The sequence below is a fragment of the Sparus aurata genome, chromosome 7 (genome assembly GCF_900880675.1).
Source record: "Sparus aurata chromosome 7, fSpaAur1.1, whole genome shotgun sequence".
Classification (NCBI taxonomy): Eukaryota; Metazoa; Chordata; class Actinopteri; order Spariformes; family Sparidae; genus Sparus; species Sparus aurata.
Genome location: NC_044193.1, coordinates 188115 through 204429, shown reverse-complemented (window position 1 = coordinate 204429; position 16315 = coordinate 188115). Strand labels below are relative to the sequence as shown.

General features: G+C 47.5%; 1 protein-coding gene across 1 annotated transcript in view; it reads left to right on the top strand.

Annotated features, from left to right (window-relative positions):
• Positions 1–4117: 4117 nt before the first annotated feature.
• LOC115585348 (plexin-B1-like) overlaps positions 4118–16315 on the top strand; it is a 46694-nt gene continuing 34496 nt past the window's right edge. Inside the window, 14 exon segments of the mRNA XM_030423657.1 lie at positions 4118–4168; positions 4171–4495; positions 4498–4543; positions 4821–5553; positions 11123–11302; positions 12601–12732; positions 12972–13072; positions 13186–13318; positions 15050–15209; positions 15284–15392; positions 15473–15581; positions 15669–15785; positions 15954–16067; positions 16159–16249. Of these exon segments, the coding sequence (XP_030279517.1) occupies positions 4133–4168; positions 4171–4495; positions 4498–4543; positions 4821–5553; positions 11123–11302; positions 12601–12732; positions 12972–13072; positions 13186–13318; positions 15050–15209; positions 15284–15392; positions 15473–15581; positions 15669–15785; positions 15954–16067; positions 16159–16249 (2386 nt within the window). The 5' untranslated portion in view covers positions 4118–4132.

The following is a 16315-nucleotide window of genomic DNA, read 5'->3' as shown; positions in this document are numbered from 1 at the left end:
AACATAAACAAACATCGTCAACATAAACAAACATCAACATTAACAAACATCGTCAACATAAAACAAACTGTCACATTAACAAACTCATCAACATAAACAAACATCGTCAACATAACAAACTGTCAACATAACAAACATCATCAACATAAACAAACATCGTCAACATAAACAAACTGTCAACATTAACAAACATCGTCAACATAAACAAACTGTCAACATTAACAAACATCATCAACATAAACAAACATCGTCAACATAAACAAACTGTCAACATTAACAAACATCATCAACATAAACAAAATATGTGTTTTGCTGAGGTGGGTCATGACGGTCCCGATTGTCAGTTTTGTGCCGCAGTGACATCACATCCGATGTCAGATAGTCAACTGATCCTCATGTTGGACTCACTGGACTCGGACCTGAGAACAGGTCAGCTGGTTCTGTCTAATGACTTCAGGTGAACTCAGAGGGACTTGAAGCAGTCTCAGAATCAGTCCTCACTACATGTGATGACCTCGTTCGCACCTATGAGCAGGCGGCTGTAAACTGGTGATGAAGACGAAGCAGTGAAGATGAAGCACGTGAAGACGAAAGCACGTGAAGATGAAGCACGTGAAGACGGAGCGACTGGTCCAAGAGTGAAACCCTGAGGCGCTCTGTGTGTTCATGGGTCTGAAGAGGAGACAGACATGCTGACAGATTAAAAGACTGGTGTAACTGGATTATATGAGTGTGAGTGTGATGTGTGTCCTGAGGGGTGCCAGAGGAAACATCATGAAAATCTGAAGGTTCATCCTCTGGAGACCTGAGTCTGAAAGAAACCAGTTTGACTCTGGTTTAGAAACCCAGTCAGTCTCCTCTCTGTCATGAACCAACCCACCAGAGGTTTAACTCATTTCACTGCGTTGCCGTGGATACGGGTGTGTTGCCATGGCGACACTTCTACAGGCAACTACGGTTTGACCGTCAGATGAGAAGTGTGAAGCTGCAAATATTGTATTAATAACTTCATAGAGAAAACGAAAGACAGAGAGACAGCTTAACCTGCTCAGGTGGACTCACAGAGGGATGAGCAGCCAGAGTCTCATCAGGACTGAGGGGACCCCTAACCCTAAACAGACAGTATACTGTGTAGAGTACATAACCACAGTAACTGATCAGAACCTGAGAAAGACATTGGCAGTGTACAGACTGAGTGACCACAGTCTGGCAGTAGAGAAGGACAGACACCATCAGACCTGCTGCCCAGAGAGGACAGACAACATCAGACCTGCTGCCCAGAGAGGGCAGACACCATCAGACCTGCTGCCTAGAGAGGACAGACACCATCAGACCTGCTGCCCAGAGAGGACAGACAACATCAGACCTGCTGCAGAGAGGACAGACAACATCAGACCTGCTGCCCAGAGAGGACAGACACCATCAGACCTGCTGCCCAGAGAGGACAGACAACATCAGACCTGCTGCCCAGAGAGGGCAGACACCATCAGACCTGCTGCCTAGAGAGGACAGACAACATCAGACCTGCTGCAGAGAGGACAGACAACATCAGACCTGCTGCCCAGAGAGGACAGACACCATCAGACCTGCTGACAGAGAGGGCAGACACCATCAGACCTGCTGCAGAGAGGACAGACACCATCAGACCTGCGGCAGAGAAGACAGACACCATCAGACCTGCTGCAGAGAAGACAGACACCACCAGACCTGCTGCCCAGAGAAGACAGACACCATCAGACCTGCTGCCCAGAGAGGACAGACACCATCAGACCTGCTGCCCAGAGAGGACAGACACCATCAGACCTGCTGCAGAGAGGGCAGACACCATCAGACCTGCTGCAGAGAGGACAGACACCATCAGACCTGCTGCAGAGAGGACAGACACATTCAGACCTGCTGCAGAGAAGACAGACACCATCAGACCTGCTGCAGAGAAGACAGACACCACCAGACCTGCTGCAGAGAAGACAGACACCATCAGACCTGCTGCCCAGAGAGGACAGACACCATCAGACGTGCTGCCCAGAGAGGACAGACACCATCAGACCTGCTGCCCAGAGAGGACAGACACCATCAGACGTGCTGCCCAGAGAGGACAGACACCATCAGACCTGCTGCCCAGAGAGGAGAGACAACATCAGACCTGCTGCAGAGAAGACAGACACCATCAGACCTGCTGCCCAGAGAGGACAGACAACATCAGACCTGCTGCAGAGAAGACAGACACCATCAGACCTGCTGCCCAGAGAGGACAGACACCATCAGACGTGCTGCCCAGAGAGGACAGACACCATCAGACCTGCTGCCCAGAGAGGACAGACACCATCAGACGTGCTGCCCAGAGAGGACAGACACCATCAGACCTGCTGCCCAGAGAGGAGAGACACCATCAGACCTGCTGCAGAGAAGACAGACACCATCAGACCTGCTGCCCAGAGAGGACAGACACCATCAGACCTGCTGCAGAGAAGACAGACACCATCAGACCTGCTGCAGAGAGGACAGACACCATCAGACCTGCTGCAGAGAAGACAGACACCATCAGACCTGCTGCAGAGAAGACAGACACCATCAGACCTGCTGCCCAGAGAGGACAGACACCATCAGACATGCTGCCCAGAGAGGACAGACACCATCAGACCTGCTGCAGAGAGGACAGACACCATCAGACCTGCTGCAGAGAGGACAGGCTGTGCTGTCACTGTGATGAGGGAGCTGTAGAAACACAACTACACTTTCTAACACAGTGTCACAAATGCAGACACATTAGAGAGGAATTCTTTCCACAATTTCAGAAACATTGCCTCGAATTCAGGGGTTTGACAGAAAGGGAGAAATTACCCCTCATTCTGGGGGAAAAGAAAGAATGTGCAGTGTTGGCTGCTAAATATGTCACTTCCTGCCACAACAAAAGAGACAACCAGTAGGACATAGATATACAGTCAGATAGACATTTATACCACCACCGCCACCATCTCCTTTTATTTTTTATTTAATTTAATTTATGTATTTATTTATTATCATTGTATTTAATAACTTATCAATATTATTACTATATGTATTATCCCTACTATTAACATCTCTTCATTTTATTTCAACATCTCTTAATTTTATTTTATTATCAGTAGATTTTCTTTTGTTTTCGGTTTTGTTGTCAGTAAACTGACGCTTGCCTTGTTTTTATTCTTTATTTTATTTAATATACTGTTATTTATTGTAACTTATTGTTGTGATTGTGCTTTGGCAACACATGTAATTGTCATGCCAATAAACCTATTGAACTGAAATGAATTGAATTGACACTCGACTGAGTCTTGGATCGGTGGAGACCGACCAGCTGTCTCTGCTCTCCTGTGTAGTCCAGTTCTGGTCTGAGAGTCTGAGTGTGGCCTGAGGCTGCAGCAGGATCAGACCTGGACTGGCACCATCAACATCAAACCTGCAGCCACATGTGAACCTGACCAGGTTCCTGCTGGGAACTCTGGTGCCAGACACCAGCAGACATTTAGTCGATACTGACTGAAAACGCATGAACGTGCAATGTGTAATGTTTAAGATTCCCATTTCACTGACTTCAGCTTCCTGTCATTGTTTAGTTGAGGCTTTTTAAATGTATGTCAGTAAACGAGTGATGGAGGATGATCTGTGACTGATCTGTAAAGGCCCCCACACACTGCCCAGACTCAAACCAACAGCAACTGCCTTTATCCGACCACTCTGTTGCCTCTTGTCTGACCCGTTCGGCAGAAAAGTTGCATTGTACACACAGCTTCGGCCGACAGCCAACCTCCTCAGACTTCACATGTGAATCGGAGCAGACAACGTCCACGTGGCTCCGAAAGCTTCCAATGCAGCTGAACACACCGAGCAGATTTGTTCCTGAACTCGTCCGAGTCTCCCCAAACGCTTCAAACGTCCAACGGTTGGACCGGTGTGTTCCCGCCTTAACACGCTTGAGTGGCTCTGGCTCAGGAGCTGGAGCGATTCATTCACTTCCACCTGGAGGAAGGAAACTGAAGCTAAACCGTAGTTTACTGAATAAATGAAATGGAAACAATGAGCTGCTGCTGATGTCTCTCTCTCTGTCTCTCTCTCTGTCTCTCTCACCTGTGGCAGGTAAAGAGGAGTTGCCATGTTGGCCTCCTCCATCCCCTCATCACTCCTCTTCTCCTCCCCTTACTCCTCCCCCCTCCTGCTCACCCAACTGATGTCATCGCAACTTCTGATCCCTCAGTGCGATGGGTGGAGCTCAATGGCGCCCCCCTCTCTCACCTGGTGCTGGACCCAGGGGCGGGACATCTTTATGTGGGCGGGGTCGACCACCTTTACCAGCTGACCTCTGACCTTGAGGTGACGTCACACGTGAGGACCGGCCCTCACCTGGACTCCCCAGACTGCCTCCCCCCAATCGTCCCCCAGGACTGCCCCTCAGCCACGCCCACTCACAACCACAACAAACTGCTGCTGATGGAGGCGGCACAGGGGGCGGAGCCAGGAGTCTGATAGTCTGTGGTTCGCTCTATCAAGGCATCTGTGACAAGAGGTACTGACGGTCGCCAGTTGATCAGCAGCTCTTTGAAACTAACGAACATGTTGGCTCATTTAAATCATCACGCGGTTTTATTTAGCTCAAAATGAAAACTTTACCTGAGATCAACAGATAATTAACCAAGCTAAATATTATTATCATGTTAGCCTGATAATGTTAGCCTGATAGCATCATGTTAGCCTGAGAGTGCCAGCCTGATAGCATCATGTTAGCCTGTTAGCATCCTGTTAGCCTGGATTAAAGACTGGTTTCTTCTTCTCTGCTCCTGCAGGAGTCTGACCAACATCTCTCAGCTCATCTATCAGACCTCCAACCCCGTCGACACTCAGTACGTCGCCGCCAATGACCCTCGAGTCTCCACCGTTGCCCTTGTGATAACCACAGAGAACAAACAGGAGGGGGGCAGGGCTGGTGGTATCATGCGTTTGATGCTGGTTGGACGAGGCTACACCAGTAAAGGTCCTGGTGACATCCCACCGATCACGACGCGGCGTCTTTCCCCGGTGGTCCCGCCTCGCCGGGCATTCTCTCAGGAGGAGGAACTGGGGAAACTGGTTGTAGGAAGTTACTCCGAGTACAACAACCACTTTGTGAAGGCTGTCGCCCACGGCAACCACATCTACTTCCTGTTCTCTCGGCGGGACATGTGGCACAAGAAGGAGTACCGGACCTACGCCTCTCGCCTCTGCGTCTCCGACCGCAGCTTCTACTCGTACGTGGAGGTACCGCTGATGTGCAGTGGCGGATACAACCTGGCTCAGGCGGCGTGGTTAGGAAACCACTCAGGTGAACCCGCCCTCTTCGTCATCATGGCAGCGGGACAAGCGTCGACGCCTGTGGCCACCGGTCGCTCGGCGCTGTGTGTTTATGGGATGGCAAAGCTGGACGCTATGTTGCTGAGAGCACAGGAAGTGTGTTACACGGAAGGAGGACGAGGCAGCGGCGGACAGGAAGAGGCCTACATCGAATATGCTGTGTCATCAAAATGCTTGAAACTACCAAAGGTAAACACACAACACATTACAAGTCCTGATCACATCGATTGAGCAGTGTACTCAGTCAGCAGCCAAGTGGACATCTGATGACATCACAGGCTTAATGTGATGACATCACACAGGTTAGCGGTTGGTTTGCTCAGAACCTGTCGATGGTCACATCTGTCTCACTGCTGACCTTAATACTGTGTGTGTGTGTGTGTGTGAGTGTGTGTGTGTTGGGGGGGGGGGGGGGGGGATTAGAGCAGTTATCTCAGCAGCTGGATTTATCATCAGACAGCTGTCACTCAAACACACAGCTGGTCGGACTGATCTGACCCACATATAACACACACACACACACACACACCAGTGGGTTTCATTCATTCACGCTGTGTGGTGTAGAGGTGGTTAGAAATATCGATTCATCAATGCATTGCAATATTTTTTTTCCCGATTCAATATCGATTCAGAAAATCCTCTGAATTGATCCATGCAAGCAGCACCCCCGACCACCCGCTGTCCTTCGCCGGACGCCTCGCGGTCCCCGCCTCCAGCAGCTGGAAGCACCTCGCCTGCGACCTCGCTCGGGGGTCGGAGGGTGATGTGCCGCGGAAACACCGTCGGAGCTGTGGAGGCGGGTAGCCGATGTCTGACTACTTATTACTGAATCGATATTGAAGCATTTAAATCAATAATGAATCGAATCGATATTGAATCAAATTGTGACCTAAAGAATCGGAATCAAATCGAATCGAATCGTGAGGTTATTAACAATACCCAGTCCTAGTGTTTCTGTGTGTTTCATCTCACGTCTGCAGGCCACTGAGTCGGGTACAGTCATTATTTCACACTTATTAATTAGTTTAATTATTAATAGTGAGGCCAGAAGCGGCTGAAACATGAAGGCATCTATGACAAATGGAAACAGACAGGTTTCATCAGCCAGCTGACTGATGGTGAGAACATGTCACCTGTCTTAGAACCGTCCACAGTCACACAATTAACAACAGACTAATGAAGAAGTTCAGAATCTAATTTTAGAAACTGCCTCATCTTATCCCACGTTTTACATCAAAACGAGGAGAAGTACCGCATGCTAAAGATATTAGTTTTTCTTCTAAACCCAAAATCTTGTAAAGCCCAAAAAATAAAAGAGTTGGACAGAATCAAAAGCTTTGTAAAAGTCCAGAAACGGACTTCCGATTATGGGCCCATATCTGCTTTATAATTTCGACATAGCGTCACTCAATAGTCCACGCTCGTCCCAGTACTGATTTTAACACAACTTTCTCAACAAAAATGCCAAACAACCGTTAAAATAAATCGAGGAAAGCGGGCGAGGTCAACAACGATAGCAACACTAGCACAGACCGCACCTCGCTGAATGGAGAGGAGGAGGAAGATGCTAATGCCAGCGGCCAGGTAGATGACGAGGCTAACATTTTAGTGGCCATACGCTTAATGAGAGTGGACGTCTCTACTCATACACGAGATTATAACATCCAACCAAGAAATAAAAGAGGCGATAGCAGATTTCTCCGAGAAGGTTGACCTTGGCCGTGACGCGTATCAGCAAAGCTGAAGACGACATCTCTTCCCCAGCTAGCTAAGAGTCATCCCTTCAAAAGAAGGTTCACAAGCTCACCCTGAAACTGGATGATCTGGAAAACAGACATTGACGATCCAATCTGAGGCTGATCGGCCTGCCTGAGGGAACCGAGGTCGGAGATACAGGGTCATTCCCTCAAACCTGGCTGCCAGAAGTTTTGGGTATAGATGCACTACCAAGTCCAATCATCATAGAGCGGGCCCACAGAATACCAGACTCATTTTTCCAGCTAGGATGAGGATTTTCCACCAGGGCAGCCGGAGCCTTTTCCACACAGCATGCAGCGGAGGTGGAGGATTTCATCCGACGGGTCCGACAACAAAGTTCTGGTTAGCCTTCCTAAGGGTCTGTAGCTGCTGCACTGAGCTTACAGATGCTCGCTGAGAAACCCGCCTAACGTTTGGATCCTAAAGACTGACAACTCAGAACTGGCATTTTAATTTGCTTTCCTTTTCTTATATGCATAAAACTATACATTTGAGAAAAAATACTGTTTGCACTACATGCATATTTCACTTAGTTAGGTTATAAGGTGACCACTATGATGCTTCCTGGGTCGGAGCGTAGCTCTGAATTAACAGTGGGTTGTTCTGCCAACTTGGATATTTGTGCTTCTTTATTGGTCTTATCTGTTTACCTATTTGTTTATTCATTTTTATCAGTATTACAATTATTATTTATTTATTTTACCCATTCATTTATCAATTTATTTACTTCTTTATTTATTCATTCTTTTTCTTTCTTCTTTTATCAACCCATCTTTTCTGTTTGTTTTTCTTTGTAACACATATGTCCATCTGTTGGTGGTACCGGTTCAGTGGTATGTTTCTGTCTGTATTGTATGTAAAACTATTGTTTTTTCATTATGTAAAACTCAATAAACAGATTGAAAAAAAACAAAAAAACAAAACAAAACAGTGGGTTGTTCTCTCTGCTCCTTCTAAAGGATCAGGGACTACAACCAGCTGTGTAGATCACTCACAGGTGGGAATTTGTTTATAGGTATTCAGTGTTTTTTAGGGTGTTTAGTTTTTCCAGTTGTATGGTGCTTCCTTTTGTAGATAAGCCTAAATGGTATAAACGGGGTATACCCTAGAAATGATGTTACCAAGTAACTGAGTGGTTTTGACCTGAGCTGGCCCATTGGAATGTTAGAGGCCTGAGGAACTTTGTCAAACTAAAACAAGTAATGACCAGACTGAAACAGGACGACTCAAAACTCATCTTTTTACAAGAAACTCACTGACTCTCAGGTGAGATTAAGGAACAGTCGGCCAGGCGAAGTATAACATGTTCCTTCACCTTACACGGCACAAGCGTAAATCCATCCCATTATGCACACAAAACACTGTGTTAGACCCTAAAGGCAGATTCATCATTATACAGGGTTCGTTACTGCAACACAATCTATACAAACCCAATGATGATGACCCAAACTGTCTGTCTGTTCCTGTCAATGTCTTCATTGCACCGGGACGTAGTAACAGGCGGTGGTTTCGACTGCGCCCTGGATCTGGAACTCGACCGTTCTTCAGGTTCAGATATTTCTCATCCAAGAAGCAGGAAGATTAAACATCAGTTCATATTCCAACTAAACCTAAAAGATATTTGGAGGGATAGAAACCCAACAAAGAAACAATATTCATGTAACTCCACTAGCCATAATACCTGCAGCCGTATAGACTATTATCTTGTTTCTAAAGTTAAAGATTGTTTGTATAAGAGCATCTGAATATCTGACCACGCCTTCATTTTGCTTAAGAACTCTGCTTCTGCCGATCTTGGAGACTATTTGGCGTCTAAAACCTCTTTGGTTATAAAACCATGTCAGTTCAAATATTGATGACTACTTCCGTCTCAAAACTACTGAACAGTAGAATTACCGCAGTAAGATGGGAGGCCTTTAAAGCAAACATTCAAGATCAGATGATGGAATGTACTAAAAATAAATCAAATAAACAATTTTTACAGATGCTAGAACTTGAAGATGACATAAAAGAGTTTAATTGGAAATAAATACAAACAATAGCAGTATAGCAGTGAGGCACAAAGAAAATGTGCGATTTTGAAAGCAAAATATATTTCGCTATCCACTAATAAAGCCTCTGCAGGATTAATTACACTGAAGCAGACTTATTATGATCAGGGAGAGAAGCAGGTGCATAAAAACACAGCAAAATGAGAGAATGATCAATGAGATCACAGATACAAATGGAGATAACAACCCCTCCACAAATTAACGACCTCTTTGAGTCATATTACTCACATTAATACTCATCAGAAACCCATATCACCACTGAATCTCTCCATAACTTCTTGATCATAATAAAATCCCTTCACTCTGTGAAGAAGCCAAAGTTGAGTTCAACTCCCCAGTTACAAAAAAAGACATTTCTGATGCTCTTGACAGAATGAAAGGGGGAAGTCTCCTGGTCCTGACGGACTTCCAATAGATCTATATAAATGTTTTAAAGATAAATGAATATCTCCTCTATTCGACATGTTGGTGGATAGCACAAACAGGAGAACTTCCTCCATCCCTGCGTAATGTTCTCATAGTTATATTATTAAAACTGCCCACAACATGTGACTCATATCCACCATTCTCACTAATAACTTCTGATGCTAAATATTGGTGAACGTGTTTCGCGTCGACTGAGAGATCTGCCTCACTGATGCTGCTGCGATGAGGAGAGTTATTAGTTGAAACAGAGAATCTATTCCAGTGCGGTGCGTTCAGGGAGCAGCAGCGCGGTGCGTTCAGTGGTGCGTTCAGGGAGCAGCAGTGAAGTCACATGTTTGGACCAAAGAGGCCGAACTGTCAGAACTAAGACTCAAGTCTAAACCAGATCTTCGTTTGGATCTGCTTTAAACCAGGCTTGTTTCATGCGGGTTTAAAGTTCTCAGAGCGTCTAATAATGAAAGTTTACGACTAAAATCGTAAAATAGTTAAAATGATGTTGATTTCCTCCTGCAGCGTTTCTGTCTGTACAGAAGTTTGAGCCTCGTTAGAGTCGAACACAGACGCTGAAGGAAACCTGGTTCTGTCTGCCAGAATTCTGTCAGACACAAAATGAAGGAGTGTGAAATTCAAGTTCTTTGCAGTAAATCCATAAATATTTACCACTATAAATATATTATCCCCAGATTGAATTACTATCAAACCCATCTGCCCACAACAGAAGCCTTGTAACAAAGTGATTATGTCCACAAACGTAATAAAAATCTGCAGCATTTGATGTAATAGACCCACAAAAGTAATAGCTGCTGCCTAAAAACGTAACACGTGATTTCCCACAAATGTCACCTCCTCATGTTGAGTCCTCACACAGATCATTTAAAGGACTGAAGCTCTCTGGTCCTGCCTCCTCGCCTCCTCGCCTCTTGTCTCCTCGTCTCCTCGCCTCCTCGCCTCTTGTCTCCTCGCCTCCTCGCCTCCTCGCCTCCTCGCCTCCACGCCTCCTCGCCTCTTGTCTCCTCGCCTCCTCGCCTCCTCGCCTCCTCGCCTCCACGCCTCCTCGCCTCCTCGCCTCCACGCCTCCTCGCCTCATCGCCTCATCGCCTCCTCGCCTCCTCGCCTCCTCGCCTCCACGCCTCCTCGCCTCCACGCCTCCTCGCCTCCTCGCCTCCACGCCTCCTCGCCTCCTCGCCTCCTTGCCTCCCTGACTTGCTAAGTGAAGTCAACAGCCCTCAAAAACGCTAGAAACACTATATACATGTTTCTTGGTCTCAGGCAGGTAAATTCAAGCTTTGATGAAAAAAGCTTAGGCAGCGCATAGAAGAAGCTTCTTTCAGCGCCGCCATCTTGGCCCTCAGAGCCTGTAGGTGGACTTCACTTCCACTGAACTGCTCCAGTAACACCTGATTCTGGTCTGTAGAGTCCTGAATGGACTTGAGTGGCACCAGAACATCAGCTGTCCACACACTGTTACTGTGCATACTAATATTAAACATGTCTGTCTGTCTGTCTCTCCATTCATGTATAAGGACTCTCTATCAGAGTACCCCTGTGGGGGGGAACACACCCCCAGCCCCATCGCCAGTGCCATACCGCTCCCGGCCACGCCCACCTTCACTTCGACCACCCAGCTGACTGCTGTCACCACAGCAACAGAGGCGGGGCACACCATCGCCTTCCTGGGAAACAGAGAGGGACACCTGCACAAGGTGACGTCATCACGCCATCATCAACACCCAGTACATGCTCTGTGTATGTGTACGTGTACACACTGTGTGTACTACATACAGTACCATGTACTGTATGTAGTACTGTATGTAGTACTGTGTGTACCCATACAGTACTACATACAGTACATGGTAGGTCCAGTGTATCCACCTTCTCCCATGATGCCTTGTGTCACCTTTGAGAGCTGGGTAGAAGCTAAGCTAGCTGCTTCCCTCTGTCTCCAGTCTTAATGCTAAGCTAAGCTAGCTGCTTCCCTCTGTCTCCAGTCTTAATGCTAAGCTAAGCTAGCTGCTTCCCTCTGTCTCCAGTCTTAATGCTAAGCTAAGCTAGCTGCTTCCCCCTGTTCTCCCCAGCATCAACTTATTATTGGTTATTGATGAATCACTTTTTGGTCATTTCCCAGTCACATCATCTGGTTTTACTGGTCAGTACAACATGTTAGGCTGCAGTGTGTGAGTGTGAGTGAGTGTGTACACACACACACACACACACACACACACACACACACACACACTCTCACACACACACACAGACACACACACTCACACACACACACACAGTGAACAGAAGCTTGTAGCCTGAAGCTCTTTGTGAACAAAACAACACACACCATGATACACTGTGTGTGTCTGTGTGTGTGTGTGTGTGTGTGTGTGTGTGTGAGTTTGTCATGACTAACAGCCGTTTAGCTTGGGGGTGATTGGTTGTGTGTGTGGGGGGGGCGTTCTGGGGAGCGTGCTCAGACTCTTGTTGTCGATTGGTTATTGGTCCCCCAGGTGCACTCTGGGTAACGATCCAGCAGGATGCCTCTAAACATTTACTGTGTGTGTGTGTGATTAAATATTAACAGGAAGAATCAAAGCTCTGCTGTTTACCTCATTGACGCTCTGAGGCAGGATTAGACCTCATTTACAAACACACACACACTCACACACACTCTTACACACACACACACACACACACACACACACACACTCTCACTCTCACACACACACACACACACACACACACCCAGAGCAGTTCCGGTGTTATTGAGGTGAAACAGCTCCACCTGGTGGCAGCTACCAGTGAACACACTCTGCTCTTCTTCTGTGGTGTTGGAAGGTGACAGGTGTGATGACTGAAGCTCCTCTGGTTTGTTTGTTTATGTCAAAAACTTTATGACTCACCTGAAACAAACAGTGAGTTCTCCTCTTCAGTAACAATCATCATCACTTTACCTTTGTCCAGTATAACTCACCTGTGTGTGTGTTTGTGTGTGTGTGTGTGTGCGTTGCAGGTGTTGGTGCGCTCTGATTGGTCGGGTGATCTTTACGGCACTCTGTCAGTTGACAGCGGTGGCAGCAGCGTCAGTACTGACCTCCTATTGGACAAGAACCAGCAGCATGTTTATGTTTTAACCAACAGCAGGGTGAGACTGTCTCTCTGTTCTCCTGTCTGTCTCTCTCTGTTCTTTATTGAGTGATATACTGGAAGACAAACTGACCTGTGATCTGTTCTCCTGTCTGTCTCTCTCTGTTCTTTATTGAGTGATATACTGGAAGACAAACTGACCTGTGATCTGTTTCCTGTCTGTCTCTCTCTGTTCTTTATTGAGTGATATACTGGAAGACAAACTGACCCGTGATCTGTTTCCTGTCTGTCTCTCAGCTGTCGAAGGTTCCTGTGTCCTCATGCGAGAGACAGACAGACTGTCAGTCGTGTCTCGCTGTCAGAGACCCGTACTGTGGCTGGTGTGTCCTTGAAGGGAGGTGGGTCTGCCTGTCTGCCTGTCTGATTGGCTGGTATTTCTCATGTTATTGATTGTTTGTTGTGTCATTGATCAGCTGTCTTATCTGATGTTTGTTGTTTTTGTTTCATCCAGATGTTCCCGTAAACATCTGTGTCAGCGTCACACGCAGCCCAATCATTGGCTTTGGAGCTTTGAACCGACCAATCAGTGTGTGACGGTGCAGAGTCTGCAGCCGGCCAACCAGAGCAAAGACGAGCAGACGCAGGTGGGCTGTTGTTTATCAGTGAATATTGATCATTGTTTAATGGATTGCTTCCGGTTTCAGTTTGTTTGAATTGATCCTAAAGAGAGAAAGAAGATCAGTAGCAATAACTGTGAAGGTTTGTAAACAGCAGAACCTGATAGAACCGGGTCAGGACTTCACTTTACTAACACCTGCACAACACCTGTCTCACACTGTCTCACACTGTCTAACACAGCCCAACACCTGTCTCACACTGCCCAGCACCTGTCTAACACCTGTCTAACACCTGCACAACACCTGTCTCACACTGTCTCACACTGTCTAACACAGCCCAACACCTGTCTCACACTGCCCAGCACCTGTCTAACACCTGCACAACACCTGTCTCACACTGTCTCACACTGTCTAACACAGCCCAACACCTGTCTAACACCTGCACAACACCTGTCTCACACTGTCTCACACTGTCTAACACAGCCCAACACCTGTCTCACACTGCCCAGCACCTGTCTAACACCTGTCTAACACCTGTCTAACACCTGTCTAGCACTGCCTAACACCTGCCTAACACCTGTCTAACACCTGTCTAACACCTGTCTAACACAGCCCAACACCTGCCTAGCACTGCCCAACACCTGCCTAACACCTGTCTAACACCTGTCTAACACCTGTCTAACACCTGTCTAACACCTGCCCAACACCTGTCTAGCACTGCCCAACACCTGCCTAACACCTGTCTAACACCTGTCTAACACAGCCCAACACCTGTCTAACACCTGTCTAACACCTGTCTAGCACTGCCTAACACCTGCCCAACACCTGCCTAGCACTGCCTAACACCTGCCTAACACCTGTCTAACACCTGTCTAACACCTGTCTAACACCTGCCCAACACCTGTCTAGCACTGCCCAACACCTGCCTAACACCTGTCTAACACCTGTCTAACACCTGCCCAACACCTGTCTAGCACTGCCCAACACCTGTCTAACACCTGTCTCACACTGTCTAACACAGCCCAACACCTGTCTAGCACTGCCTAACACCTGTCTAACACCTGTCTAACACCTGTCTAGCACTGCCTAACACCTGTCTAACACCTGTCTAACACCTGTCTAACACCTGTCTAACACTGCCTAACACCTGTCTAACACCTGTCTAACACCTGTCTAGCACTGCCTAACACCTGTCTAACACCTGTCTAGCACTGCCTAACACCTGCCTAACACCTGTCTAACACCTGTCTAACACCTGTCTAACACCTGTCTAACACTGCCTAACACCTGTCTAACACCTGTCTAACACCTGTCTAGCACTGCCTAACACCTGTCTAACACCTGTCTAGCACTGCCTAACACCTGTCTAACACCTGTCTAGCACTGCCTAACACCTGCCTAACACCTGTCTAACACCTGCCCAACACCTGTCTAACACTGCCTAACACCTGTCTAACACCTGTCTAACACCTGTCTAGCACTGCCTAACACCTGTCTAACACCTGTCTAGCACTGCCTAACACCTGTCTAACACCTGTCTAGCACTGCCTAACACCTGCCTAACACCTGTCTAGCACTGCCTAACACCTGTCTAACACCTGTCTAACACCTGTCTAACACCTGTCTAACACCTGCCTCACACTGCCCAACACCTGTCTAGCACTGCCCAACACCTGTCTAACACCTGTCTAACACCTGTCTAACACTGTCTAACACCTGCCTCTGCACTATCTGACTGTATTATTTGTTGTCTCCAAGGTAACCCTGTCAGTCGTCCAGCTTCCCGCCCTCACTAAGGCTGAGTCTCTGTCCTGCGTCTTTGGGCTCCTCCCACCACAGCCTGCCATCGTCATGGGAACCAGCATAACCTGCCAGTCTCCTGCACCAGAGCTCCTCCCCCCCATGCCAACAGGAAGTGGTGAGTAAACAGCTGTGATGTTGCTGTTGGGACCAGATGACCATTTCTTACTCCCTGTGGTTCTCTGCTTCCAGATCACGTGATCCTGCCCGTCTCACTGGTGTTTGGTCGTGTCACCATCACCACCGGCAACATGACCTTCTACGACTGTGGAGCCGTGAGCCGGCTGAACCAGAGCTCCCAGTAAGACCCGGTAACACACAGGACCATGACTAATCCAGCAACAGGGATGATGTGGTGATGATGATGCCGGTGTGTTTCAGGTGTCTGGCCTGTGTCAGCAGTGTTTGGAGGTGTAACTGGTGTCCTCTGGATCAACTCTGCACTCACAACCACAGCTGTCCCAACCAACACATCATCCTCAACCAGAGAGTGAGACCGCCCATCTTTCTGTCTAACCTGTCTAGCTGATGTGTTTTTTTCTTTCTTTCTCTGACCTGTCTATCTCTCTGTCAGCAGGACTCTCCTGGACCCACTTCCTGTCCTCTGGTCTTCGCTCTGCAGAGTTCTGCTTTAGTGCCATTGGGTCTGAGCACCACTGTGGTGCTGCGTGGACGAAACCTGGACGTCTACACGGTGAGAACGGCCCTTTATCATATCAACTGGTCGCTCAGCCGGTCTCAGCCGGTCTCAGCTGGTGTATAAAGACTGAATAAAATGTTCTTTTTGTTGGTCATCTCTGCATTTATTAATGAGCTGTGTGTGTGCGCATGTGTACGTGTGTGTGTATTTGTGCGTGTGCAGGATGAAGCTCAGTATGTGTGTGTTGTTGAAATCGAAGGTGTTCAGTTAAATCTGACGGCTGCTGTGGAGAAAACGCACGGCAACACAAACACGTTCACCTGCAGCCCTCACCAGGTAACACACACACACTCTGTGCTAATGCTAACAGGATGCTAACATCACACCTGAAGACATGTGATATTGACTTGTCTGTCTGTCTCTACAGTTTCAATCTGCTGTCAGTCAGCTTCAGTACTCAGCTCCTGTCTATCTGCGTAGAGGAGACAGACGCATCGATGCCTCACCTGACCTCCGATGTAAGAACCTCACCTGATAGTGTGGCTGTGTCCCAATCAAAGAGCGGCATCCTTCGAAGGACGCGT